This window comes from Microtus ochrogaster, linkage group LG1 (assembly GCF_000317375.1).
Source record: "Microtus ochrogaster isolate Prairie Vole_2 linkage group LG1, MicOch1.0, whole genome shotgun sequence".
Taxonomy (NCBI): Eukaryota; Metazoa; Chordata; class Mammalia; order Rodentia; family Cricetidae; genus Microtus; species Microtus ochrogaster.
The window spans coordinates 6,755,142-6,768,857 of NC_022027.1; the positions used below are offsets into that span (position 1 = coordinate 6,755,142).

The window sequence follows — 13,716 nt, forward strand, 5'->3', positions numbered from 1 at the left end:
AAGAGCAATCAGGGTTCCCTGACCTGTGGGAAGTCCAAGGACCACCCACCTCCATCCTGGTCTAGTAAGGTGAGCATCCAAACTGCCTAGGCTGTTCTTGAATCCCTCCTCAAGTGCTGGTGTAGACTTTTGCCACCATACCTGACCCCTTTGACCTTTAGTATTTAAGTGACTAGTGAAGGTTGGTAACTATCTGTACGTTTTAGATCTTTGCAAGGTTTTCATCTCGCATGTCTCAAACTCTGTGCCAGTTAAATAACAAGCCCTTGTCCCCTCTTCCCTAACAGTTGTCAGCTACCGTTCTGTTTTCTGTCTTGAGTTTGACTGCTGAAGCACATGGATGGAACTGTGATTCTGGGCTTTCTGTGACCGGCTTATTTCAGGCGATTTATCTATGTTTTAGCTTATTACAGGATTTCCTTTTTAAATTTTTACATTTATTTACTATTTTTGTAGGCTGAGCATATAGTGTGTCTTTTTTCATTTATCACTCCATGAAGCATCAGCTTGCTCCCATAGCCCGGTTAGTAGAGATAATGTAGTAAGGAATATGAGTGCTTGTACCTGCTTTTAAAGGCTTTGTTTCTCTTTTGTAGGTATATCCGACTTTATGGGAGAAAATTTAGCAAAGAAGATCATGTTCTTTTTATTAAGTTATTGTACGAGCTGGTATCAATTCCAAAACTTGAAATCAGCATGATGCAGGGCTTTGCCCGCCTCTTGATCAACTTATTAAAGTAAGTCTACTTTCTGTTATTTCTGGTGAGATTTTTTGTTTAACGGTTTAATAGATTAAGACTCAATTTTGGGAAATGAGCAGAACAGTTATCAAAAGTTTAATTGGTATTGATTTAAACATTTATTTTCTCTGTGAAACTTTGTTTTGTTTTGTTTTTTTGAGACAGGGTTTCTCTGTAGCTTTGGGGCCTGTTCTGGAACTAGCTCTTGTAGACCAGGCTGGCCTCGAACCCACAAAGATCCGCCTGCCTCTGCTTCCCGAGTGCTGGGATTAAAGCCCGCTGTGAAACTTTTAATTGTACATGCTCAACTATAGATGCTTAGATTGTTTTATTTATGATAATTATTTGCTCCATGGGTTATAAACTATCCTTTTCCACATAAAGGTTAGAAACGTTAAATACCACACACATGGTAAAGCAAAGCATGAAATTTGGAAGCTGGAGAGATAAATCAGTGGTGGATAAGAGTATTTGCTGCTCTTGCAAAGGACCCGGTTTGCTTCCCAGCACCCACATGACAGCTCACAGCCATCTGTAACTCCAGTTCCAGGAGGATCCCATACCTTCTTCACTCTTTGAGAGTATGCATGTGATATACATACACACATGCAGGCAAAACAGTCATACACAATAAAATAAATACTTTGAAAGAATTTTAGGAAAAAGTATGAAATTCATACAGTAGTGGTGGTTTAAATGCTTTCTTTAATAGGCACTGCTTGGTGGTGAGGAACACCGAGTTCTTCCTTCGTGCTTATTCTAACAGTGAGTGGTGGTGGGCAGAAACAGGCTGTTCTCTCTGTGTAGTGCACTCAGTAACCATGCACCTGAATAAATGACTTCATATATTTACATTTATTTTCTTTTTTAATAAGGAAGAAGGAACTTCTCTCAAGAGATGATTTAGAGTTACCTTGGAGACCGCTTTATGATATAGTGGAAAAAATATTATATTCTAAGACAGAGCACCTGGGATTAAATTCATTTCCTAAGTAAGTATTTCTGCTAAAGTACTTCTTTGGGCCACTTGGGACTTGTAGGGGATTGAACACAATGGAGGAAAATGGGTTATTTTAAATAAGCAAGCAAATACTTTTTTTGTTTTTTCTTTTCTTTTCTTTTTTTTTAATGTTTTTTTGAGACGAGGTCTTTCTGCATAGCCTTGGCTATTCTGGAACCCACTGTATATGTAGACCAAGTTGACTTTGAATTCACCAAGATTTACCTATCTCTGCCTCCCAAGTCTGGGGATTAAAGGAGTGCACCACTGCCTGGTGCAAATACATATTTTAATGTTTTCATTTCTACACAACTTGACTTTGAAACAACTGAATCTGTATCTCTTCCTCAGTGCTTTTCCACTAAGATGTCTCTGATGGTCGACGTCACCATACTTCTGATTATTCTCTTGTTATTAGATGTAATGACTTATCTGCTATTCTGGTTTTTTTCTTCTTAAAAAGTTACTTATTTTCATTATGCATGTTTGTGTGTGATTGGATGGGTTCATGTGTACTACATGTGTTCAGCAGCCTTTGGAGGCCAGAAAAGGGCATTGAAACTGGAGCTACAGGTTATTGGAAGCCTCCTTGTTGGCTCCAGGATTGAACTGGGTCTTCTGCCAGAGCTGTAAGGGCTCTTTTAACCACTGAGCTATCTCTTAACAGCCTCCCCCACAACCTGGCTTTTTGTATTTCAATTCATTAAGTAAAGTAAATGCTTTAAGATGAGGAGCCTTTCATATTCCACTATAAACAATTAAAGGAATATCAGGTGGTCTTCTCACCCCCACTACAAAACATGTGTGCATGGTTGGCCGCCTCAGCCTCCAAGTGCTGAGTTTACTGGCTTGTCCCACATGCCTTTACTTGTTCCACACGCCTTTACTACTTGTTCCATATGCCTTTACTAATTGACTGCATTTTGGACATAAACTATCCAAATGCCAGGCCTTAGTTTTTGTCATTTCCTAGTAATGTTTAGAACTATAGCTGTCTTGCTGATTACCAGTTCCTTGTATATATACCATGACTCTTCAAGACCTGATTTTTAAGAATCTTATATTTATTTTGAATGTGCAAAGTTTATACTATGATCATTTTGGCTCTTTGTGCTAATTAGCGTTCTCAAACTTGACTGTTCCCTATCATTTCTGTTGACAGGGTTTGTCTACTTGTGACCACTTTTATTCCTAATGTTTTAATATTCACAGGCTTTGCAAATTTGGCTTAACTGTTTTAGATAGTTTTAGCAATTAAAAATTTATTATTATTATTATTGTTGTTGTTGTTGTTATTTTGGGTCTTTTGAGACAAAGATGGAAGGAGTGAACTGACCCCATAGAATTGTCTCCAACTCCATATCATGCACACATCCACAATAATAACAACTTTAAAAAATAATTAAGATATAAATACCATTTTAACCTTAAAAGAAAAATAGTTATTATAAAATGAGTTTCAAACATGCGAGTGTCATAACAAAATATATGATACTTATATTTTGTATCTATTTAATATGATTTTGTTTGGATTTTAAAAAGAAAAGACCAAATATTTTATGCAAGAACTATAAGGACTGGAAAGCTGGCACAATACTTGAGATCGTTGGCTGTTCCTACAGAAGACCTGAGTTTAATTCTCACCACTCACATGGCAGTTCACAATCTCTTATATCTGGCTCCAAGGAATCTGACACCTTCTTCTGGCTTCTTCATACACTGAACACACATGTATTTACACGCACGCAGGTAAAACACTCATAAAATAAAAATAAGTCAGTCTGTAAAACTGGGCATGGTTTATACTCTTAATCCCAGCACTTGGGAGTCAGAGGCAGGCAGATCCCTTGAGTGACAGGCCCACAGAGTGAGTTAGTTCCAGGAAAGCTGAGCTACATAGTGAGACTCTATCTCAGAAAACAAAAACAAAATAAAAATAAAGAAATGTAAACAAAGAAACCTTGACGTTAAATAAATATTGGGGCTTAGATAAAGAATACTATAGCAGACATTACATAAAAGCAAAGGGTGACTAGGGAAAAGGAGTATGTAGAGCTACAAAGACTGTTCAGTAGGGTTCTGGGGATAGTGTCTGGCAGTCAGTAATGCCTAGCTAGGTGTGGCAGACAGATCTCTGTGAGTTCCAGGTAGCCAGGGCTACATAGTGAAATCCTGCCTCACCAGTAGCAAGAAGAAAAAAGTCATCCATGCCTTGTCTAGTGTTGTCTTTTCAAGGTAGGGTCTCAGAGTCACTCTGAAACCAAGACTGCTAGCCTTGACCTCTAGATTATTTGTCCCCATTTTTCTCATTCTGGTTTGTGTGTAATTTCTGTGTTGATGTGTTTTCTTCCTTGCCATGTTCTAGAAGAATGCCAGTAATAATATAAAGCTTGTGTGCTATAGTGTGTGAGAGAGAGTTGCTGGAAACTGAACCTTGTACCTTGTGTCTGCTAGTCATGTGCTCTTATCAGCTAAACATCCTCAGCCTGTCTTGATTCCATGTCTCTACCAGTTGCCGTTATAATGATTTGATTATAAAACTATTAAAATAAACTGAATGTGATCATTCATGCATCTAAATTCCCACACTCAAGAGGCTTGCCATGAGTTTGGGGCCATCTTTTCATCAGTAAGATGAAAGCCATATGAGGATACAAATCAAAAACCTGTCTTTAAAAACAACAAAACATTGTAAGACTTTCACATGTTTCACTGGCTGTTTAGATTGAAAAAGAAATCAGTTGCTTCAAGCATATTTGTTTTTCCTCAGTGTTGGGATTATAGGAGTATGCCACCATACCTAGCTTCTTACATTTGTTGTTGTTATCTTGGGGTAGTCCACAAATTGTTGGGTATTTTATATTCCTATCTTTTGACCACTAAAGATTGTTTAGGTTCTCCTCAATTATTTACCTTAAAAGTGCCCTATGGTGTGCTGGAGAAATGGCTCAGGGATGAAGAGCGCATGTTGTTCTTTGCAGAGAATACAGCTTTGGTTCCCTGGTTCCCAGTGTCCATGTTGGGCCACTCACAGTGACCTGTAACCCCATACCTAGCAGTCTTTTGCTTCAGTTAATCATGCCTTCTTTTTTCCTGATTTTGATTATGTAAGAACAGATTTTCTAGGTTGTGGTTGGAGGCTGCTTGTTTGTTTCTTGGCCACCAGAAATAATCACATAGGAAACTATATTATTTAAATTACTGCTTGACCAATCACTTAAGTGTATTGCTAGCTAGCTCTTATATCTTTGGTTAACCCATTCCTAATATTTTATATTTTACTGTGAGGGTCATGGCCTACGGGCAAGTTCCACCTGGCAGCTCGCATCTTTCCCCTCTGATGGCTCCATGACATCTCTTTGATTCTGCCTACTCTATGTATATATCTTTTCCAGCCTTTTAAGCCATTGGCTGAAAGCAGCTTCTTTATTCATTAACTAATAAAAGCAGCACATATACAGAAGGACTTCCCACACAACTAGACCATGAGCCTTCTTCCTGTATCAGGTGTTCTTTTCACTTAATATGCCCTTCCATGTTCCCAGGGCTCTGAGATAAAGTTTCAAGGGTGTTTTGTGAAGTTTTAAATTTTTTGGTGTTTTTTTTTTTTTTAACATATTTCTATCCATACTAGGTTTATTAGGTAGTGTTTTTATAAGCAGCAGTTTTTCTCCATATATGCTGCAGGCTAAAATTGATGCTCATTTTAAATGGGTGAACTATATTGAGCCTGTGACCCAGAGTGATTGACACATAGGGTTGTGTGTCTGCACTTTCAGGGAATACATTGTAAAGTGTGCCATTGCTTTGTTACTTTGTTTCTCTTCAGGAAATTCAGTTTTGAAAAGCTGGGTATACGGTACACAGCTTTTATCCCAGCACTGGGGAGGTAGCTATCTCTAAAACAAAGGAATAATATCATTTTTAAATTCAGTTTTGAAATACTTTGTTCTTTAGGTTTTGGGCCTCCTCCCAAGCTTCCCTTGAGTTGAAAATACTAGTGTTCTTGCTTTTTGAGCAGAAATGCTAGAGAAACCAGCAAGTGCTTAAAGTGGTCATTGGACCTCCTCTTTCTTCCCTGCACGTCTGTGTCTGAATTTCTAAGAGGGGACAGTTTTCACAGTTATTACTTTTGTGTTCAACATTGTTTTGGCACACTGATGCAGCAAGCTGTGCTTTAAATTTTTATAGTCAAGAGATAAAGTTGTTATTTTTTTTTTACAAGCATTTTATTTAACACCCTTTAACCTAGAAGGAGCCATTTTATTTATTGACTTGCTTCCTTAGAATTGATTGTATCTTGACACATTTAAAACAGTTTTGTCATTTGACAGTCTGTTCTCATACTATTTTTAGAAGACTTTATAATCAGAAATGCTTCATTTGTTAACCGTTTGTCTTTCAGCTGTGTGCCCTGTGTGTTTGTCCTTATGGAAGCCACGGCTTAGATTGCCATGTGCTTCATTCTATTTTAAAAGCTGGTCCCGTTTAGAGCAAAGATAATCAACATTTTCTCCTCTCTCTTCCTTACTTCCCTTCCATCTCAGACTTCCAAGTACTGAGATTGTTGACAATTAGAAGAGGTTTTGTTGTTGTTTTAATTGTTTTGTTTGTTTATTTTAAGACAAGGATCTATGTTGTCCTGTCTGTTGAGGAACTCACTATGTAAAACATACTGGCTTTGAACTCAGAGATCTGCTTGCCTCTGCCTCTTGTGTACTGGGACTAAAGGAGTGCATTTCCTCGCCTGTCCTGGTAGAGTTTTTAATTTAGTAGAAAATACAAACTTGTGAAGGAGGTAAGTATTTATAAGGCTGACATTAGCAACATGATAACTTGTATACTGTTAACTTAAGAAAGAAACACAGATCTTTTTGGTTATGGTTTATTTTATAAAACAATGTTCTTTATACTCTGAGTGGCATATTGCAAGTTAAAAATAAAGAGTGTAATATAGGTTATTTTTGCTAATAAGATGTAAGAATTATGCATTTGTGAGCTTTTATCATTGGCCAGGGACAGTTTACATTTAAGTTCCTGTGTACACATTTGTTTATCCCCCTCCCCACACACATCCCCTTTGTATACATGAGATAGTTAGAGAACAGCTTGTGAGAGGCATCAGCCTTGGAACCCTGCACTTTACTTGCTAAGCCATCCTGCTAGCCCTAATTTAGGTTTTATTTTTTTTTTCCGGTGGATTTTTAGTTATTTCTTATTTCTTATTTTGTGTGTACCAGTGTTTTGCCTGCATGAATGTCTGGCCAGCACTTGCAGGCAGTACTGGCAGAGGCCAGAAGAGCACAGCAGATTCCCTGGGTCTGGAGTTATACATGGCTGTGAACCTCCTTTCATCAAGAGTAGTTTTGGGAAAGAGTGGGTCTGTAGCTCAGTGATAGAGCACTTGTCTCATGCTCAAGGTTCTGGGTGTAACTTTAAAAATAACTAGCCTGGGTCTAAATAACTCAATTATTTGTAAATTATGTTTTAAATTTTGTATTTTTTTATAGTTTATTTTTCTTTGATAATTTTATATACTATACAATGTTTGGGTTTTTTAAATGTATAATTTGTTTTTATTTTATGTTCATTGGTGTTTTACCTACATGCCTGTCTGGGTGAGGGTGTCAGAAACTCTGAAACTGGTGTTTGTGGCCATGTGGTTTTCTGGAAGCTCAGCCAGTACTCTTTCAGCCAGTACTCTTAACGGATGACCATCTCTGGCCCCTCATTTTTTTTTTTTTTTTTTTTTTTGAGACAGGGTCTTACTTATATATCCTTGGCTAGCTTGGAGCTCTCTGTCTAGACCAGGTTGGCCTCTTAACTCATAGAGATCCACCTTTCTTTACCTCCTGAGTATTGGAATTAGAGGCCCGCACCGTCACTGGGCCCTATACATAAAGAGTTGTTTATCAGATTCAGCCTCAATCCTCCTTCTTGACTTCCTTCCCATGTCACCTTCCAACTTAATGTCTTCTTTAAAGGCAATTTTAAGTATTTTTCCTTTATATTTTATTTTAAGGCTATCATGCAGTGGCATGTTTTTCATAGTAACACGCCTCTAGGAAAATTTTGTTATTTTCCTTTTATGGGAGGTGGGGGTAGGATCTTGCTGTGTAGGCCAGGCAGGACTCCAGCACTCCTGCCACCACACCTGGCCTGGTACTTGTTTTCAATGATCTGTGTACCACTGTCCCACTCCCATTTGTGATTGTTAGTGATGGAGCCGAGGGCTTTGTACTTGATAGGCAAGTGTTGTACCACTGAGGTGTACCCTGACCTGGCTTTCTGTATTGATTCATCACAGTTATTTGTTTTTTGTTCTCTTTGCTTTTGGTTTTTGAGACAGATCTTACTATATAGCCCAGACTGGCCTCAAACTCATAGTCCTCCTGCCTCTGCTTCCCCAGGGCTGGGATCACAGTGTGTGTCACCACACTTGGCTTACAGAGGGCCATTTGAATTAGTACTCTCATGGTTAATATCACTTTTATGTCTTTTATTCTTCTCTTTCCCCATTCACTACATAAAAATAACACATTCTAGACTCTGGATTTTCTTACTGCTCATGAATGATTGGACCCAAAATTTGATAAATAATGAAATGATAAAAGTAATTTCCCCATCACTTAAGTCATTTTCACAGTTATTTAATCAACAAACACTGATTATTAACATGGTATTTGCAGTGATTTCTAAAATACTTACTTGAGAAAGATTGTATTTACTTTTAAACTATTCTACCTTTATTCAAGAATTAGAGAATAAGTAATTGAATTTTGTTAATGTTCTTTATAATATTTCTCTCAAAAGTTGTGTTTTTGCTATAGGGATTTTTCAAAAAACAAATATAACCAATCTTTTTAGAGCAATTAAAAGAATTCACAGGTTGGAGAGATGATTCCACAGTTAAGAGAACATGCTGCTTTACCAGAGGATCCAAGTTAGGTTTCTAGCACCCATGTTAGGCAACTCACAACTGCCTATAACTCAAGCTCTAGGGGATCTGATACCCTCTTCAGACCTCTACGGGTACCCTCTCTCCCATATTTAAAAATAATTCAAATTCTTCAAGATTTGAAGTAATTAAACTAATTTTACCTGAGAAGGAAGTCTAATTACAGTAACATTTTATTTTAGAGAAATACTTTTATGAAAACTTTTAATGAAAAATTAGTGCTGATATTGCTTCAATGATGATATGATGATGATGGTATATTGTAATTATTTATACCTGATAAAATAATCTGAATGACTGTAGAAAAGTGACTAATGACTATCTGTATTACTGAACATTGTTAGATTTTGAAAGATGGGTGATGGAAAAATGCTTGACTAAGAGTGGGTTTGTTTAGATTTAGAAAAAGAAGATAACATTGGCTTCTACATGAAGAAATAGGTACTTGTTTAGAGAAAAAATACTCTTAGGAGTTTAAGGAGGTAACGGTAGAACTGCCATTGTTGTTGTTTCCCAGTCCACATGTGAAGAAAGCAAACAGAACTACCTGACAAGAACATTTAGTTCTGTTGAGGCTATGAGTACTTCTGGGCTTTTTCTTACTTTGAATATATATGTGTTTTGGGGGTTTAAGAGTTACTCTTGTGGCTGAAGAGATGATTCAGTGATTAAGAGCACCATGTCCACTTCCAGAGGACATGGGTTTGAATCCCAATACCTACATGGTGACTTAGAATCATCTGTATGCAGCTCCAGCCCCAAAGGATCCTATACTCTTTTGATCTCCATGGGCGCCAGGCATGCAGTGATACAGAGACATGCAGGCAGACAGTACACATATACGTAAAGTAGTTAATTCTTTAAAAGTTAAAAAAAATAAAAAGTAATCTTTTATTTATTTATTTATTTATTTATTTATTTATTTATTATGCATACAATGTTCTGTTGTGTGTATGCCTGCAGGCCAGAAGAGGGCACCAGACCTCTTTACAGATGGTTGTGAGGCACCATGTGGTTGCCGGGAATTGAACTCAGGACCTTTGGAAGAGCAGGCAATGCTCTTAACCACTGAGCCATCTCTCCAGCCCCCAAAAGTAATATTATCTTGATAGCAAAAAAACCTCTATGATTTTGAAGTTCACGTTTTAGTAATTAGAAGCAGGAGCTGTTGAACTTCCTGGTACAATTAGAGTATAATGTCATCATGAGGAAATTGGATGTAGAAAGGAAAATTCACGTGGGACTTAAACAGGACCAAAAGCTTAAGATTCACTTTTTGTATGGTTAAAGAGAAATTTCTCGTTTTGCTGTGATGTCCTGAATCATAAATTCATGGCTGATAGGCAGAATTGCTGTTGAAGCAAAATGAGAACAATTTTTTATTTCAGTGAAATTAAAAGTATAATGATTTTTGCAAAGTATGAATTAATAATTGTTATTTTCTGTGGTGCCTAGTAAATAATTCTGAGCTACCTAACAGCTTTCAGTATATTATCTCGGCTAATTTTTATGATAGCTTTATGAAAGGGTAGGTATTATTTGTCAAAATGGAAAGTACTAACCTGTAATATTACACTCCTAGAAACAGTGGAGTTGGTATTCAAATTTAGATTGGTCTGACCCTTAGGCTCAAATCAAAGCACTGTGTACTCCATGGCCTTATTTTTTAAGTGAACATAGAATTTCTAAGAGAAATGGGATGTGAGATACCCAATTGAAAGCTTTTAGTCACTCCGTAGATCCCTTTAAAAAATTAGCAGTTTGAGTTGTCAGTCTAGTATTATAAATTTCCAATAATTGGAAAGTATGTAGTGATTAGTCAATCCCGCTAAAAAATTAGTAAGCTATGGTGTAGTAGCATTTAGCCTTAACCTTTTATTTTATTTTTAAACAGAAACATTGTTCCCTTCATCTTGAGAGATTACAGGAGTCACAAAAGGTCACTATACAGATATCACAGGTTAGAGAGATTGTACCCTTTTCTGAATAAAGAGCATAAATTCCATGGTGCAGGCCTTATGTGGAAGAAGGGGTTGGAATTGACTTTATATGAATGAGATCACACTCTACAACCCTCTACCCTATAGCAAGTTACAGAAGTAGGTGTTATCATTAACTTCCGTGTCTGTTTCAAGAATGAAGGCAACACTTAGCTGTGCAGTCTCTAATGACTTGTTTTTTGGAATAGTTTGTGATGTTAGGATAGTTTCTTGGTGTAGGAAATTATTTAGGAGAAACAGCAGGTTTTCTGTACCATTTAAATCTAAAACCAGTTGCCACCAAGCTAGTAAAATCAATGGAAAGTTAATGTGAGCACAGACATTAGGAAGTGGTAGAGTCATGTATCTTTTCCTTTTCCTTAGAATTCACCTTTAAAGTATGATCTTAAACTAACTGGGCGGCTTTCTAAACCTACATGTTGATTGTATAATTTGTTACTAACTGGTTTTTCAATCCAAACTGAAAGAAGATCCCAGATATGTGCTGTTTGTTTCCCAGAGGAAAAGCATTTATTGAGTTTTGTAAGCAAATAGACAGAAGGTTAAGCATCTCTGCACGTTTGAACAGCCTTATTAGAAGCACATTGGGTATCCTGCAGTAACTAGAGAAAAGTGTATCCCCAACTCCCTCTTTTTTCACTAGACAAACATAGATCCTCAATAAACTTTCCTAATTGTGTGAGAGAGAAAAGAGCTGTTCTCTGGGGATCAGAACAGTGCTTCCTGATGTAGCCCCTGTTTTCTGGCGTAAAGGTCACCTTTGAGTACTTTCTGATTTCCCCCTGCCCCTAGGAGTTTGAAAGTAAAAGATAATGTTTACAGGGGTTAGTTAGTAACAAGATTGCAGTTCTCCTTCTAGGCTGAAGTTACATAATGTATTGGGTGCTTATGCAGAGCTTGTTTTATTCTGTTCCTTGGCATCTCTTTGTAGTTTAGTTCTTAAGTTTTCAGAGAAATTGGTCAGACCACTGGACTTGAATTTCACAAGAGTTAATGATAAAATGGCTGAAACCTTAATACCCCAGTCCTATCCTTGAATATTGGGCATTTTTCTGGTTTTATTAGTGTTTACCATACTGTAAGTAGTCATAGATATGTTTTAAATTTTAGTTCATGGTACCTCTTTGTTTTGTTTGCATTTGACCAGTTTTAACTGTGGTCTAGTTGATATCTTAAACATTCTATGCTGGTCATGTATTTAAACCAATATCCATGGCCTTTTCGTTAACATTTATGTGAGGTTTTCATTTTGCTCACCTAATTTTCAGTGGCTGTTCAAACAGATGGTGGTTTTTGATAATTTTACTAGCAGTAAAATGCATTGGAGGGTTAAAGAACTTTTTAAAGTTGTTGACAAGAGTTATACCGGTTGTTGGTAAAAGCACAATATATATCATTATATTCCAATTTATATTTGATGTGAAATCACTATAATAGAAATAACTATTTTAATTTCCAGTCAATCAGGGTTACTTTGTGTGTGTTAAATATGGCCGTTGTTATCCACTTTGTAAACTGAAAGGGGTTTGTCCTTTTTCCAGTATAGAGTTTGTAAAAAAAAAAAAAAAAAAAATGAGCAAAATGAGGGCAGAGGAAAAATCAGCTTAAGAAATCTAGGTAGATTATCCCTTTAATTCTATCTATAACAAAGAGAAGGTTTAATTATTACATGTAAACAGATATCTGAATGTGTGTATATATATATATATATATATGTATGTATGTATCTTTGAGGTATGGGTTGTAGAATTAGCTGTGTTTAAATACTCCAGTGTAATTTATCACATGGCTTTTTTTCCTCCAGTTCTGTAGAAAATGTTCTCAAAACACTCGTGAAAAGCTGCCGACCGTAAGTAGCTCTCAGTTTATAAAGCCTCTTGTTTACCTGTGGGCCTTTCCTCATCTTTAGTGTACTTTGAAGAGGAAGTTAAAGGTATAAATAGTTTCTGATATTGTAGTGCTAGTCATTGAACACAACACAGTGTTCCCAGATCCTGATTGAAGTTTTACTTCTTTTTTAAAAAGTTAATTTATTAATATTTTGTGTGTGTGCCCGCGTGTGTGTGGTATATGCACTGTGGCACATGTGTAGAGGCCAGAGGACGATGATATGGAATCTGTATTTTTCCTTCCATCTTTACCTGGGTCCTAGGGATTGAAGTCAGGTGATCAGGTTTGCATGGCAAGTACCTGCTTAGTCATTTCATTGACCTTTAAGTTTTTAATTAGTATTACTTTGCTAAGAACTGACTCTGAAAAATTAGGAAGGGGAATTTGATATACAAGGCCCTTGAAGGTAGAGCATAGTTCAGTGATGGGTGGTTTTGTTTTAAACTGCATCTGTTACATTAGTACCTGGAACAAATTACTTGGTGAACTCAATAGAAGTGTTATTAGAAATGTAATTTTGGACTTGAGAGATGGTTCAGCTGTTAAGAGCACTGGCTGCTCCTCCAGAGGACCCGAGTTCAATTCCCAGCACTCAACTATCTGTAACTTTGTTCCAGGGAATCTGATGCCCTTGTACAGACATACCTGCAGGCAAAACACTGAAGTACATAAGATAAAAATAAATGAATAATTTTTAAAAATATTTTTAAAATGTAATTTTATTTTTTATATAAAATAAAGTGCTTTTTAATTTAACAAAGCATTATGAAAATATAATAGGTTATTAATATGCTGTATAGGTCAAACCTATAAGTTGACTTCTTTGGGAAGAATACAAATTTGTCAGATATAGTACTTCATACCTCATGTTGATTGATAGATGTGTTGATTGATTGAGAGGTTGAAACAGGGTTTCAAGTTGCCATGTGGACTTTGAACTACTGGTCATACTACCTCTATCTCCCAGTGCTAGGATTATAAGTATGCACCTCTCCCCAGTTTCTTTATACCATTTCGTATGCATTTAGCAATTCACATGTGGCCTCTTTAAATCATTATCTTCACTCTGTGTATGGTGTGTGTGTGTGTGTGTGTGTGAGAGAGAGAGAGAGAGAGAGAGAGAGAGAG

At 36.7% G+C, this 13,716-nt stretch overlaps 1 protein-coding gene across 1 annotated transcript in view; it reads left to right on the forward strand.

The window, feature by feature from the left end:
* Psme4 (proteasome activator subunit 4) overlaps positions 1–13,716 on the forward strand; it is a 117,202-nt gene that overhangs the window by 24,092 nt on the left and 79,394 nt on the right. Inside the window, exons 4-6 of the mRNA XM_013350740.2 lie at positions 597–737; positions 1,616–1,732; positions 12,503–12,547. Of these exons, the coding sequence (XP_013206194.1) occupies positions 597–737; positions 1,616–1,732; positions 12,503–12,547 (303 nt within the window). The remainder of the gene's footprint in view (positions 1–596; positions 738–1,615; positions 1,733–12,502; positions 12,548–13,716) is intronic.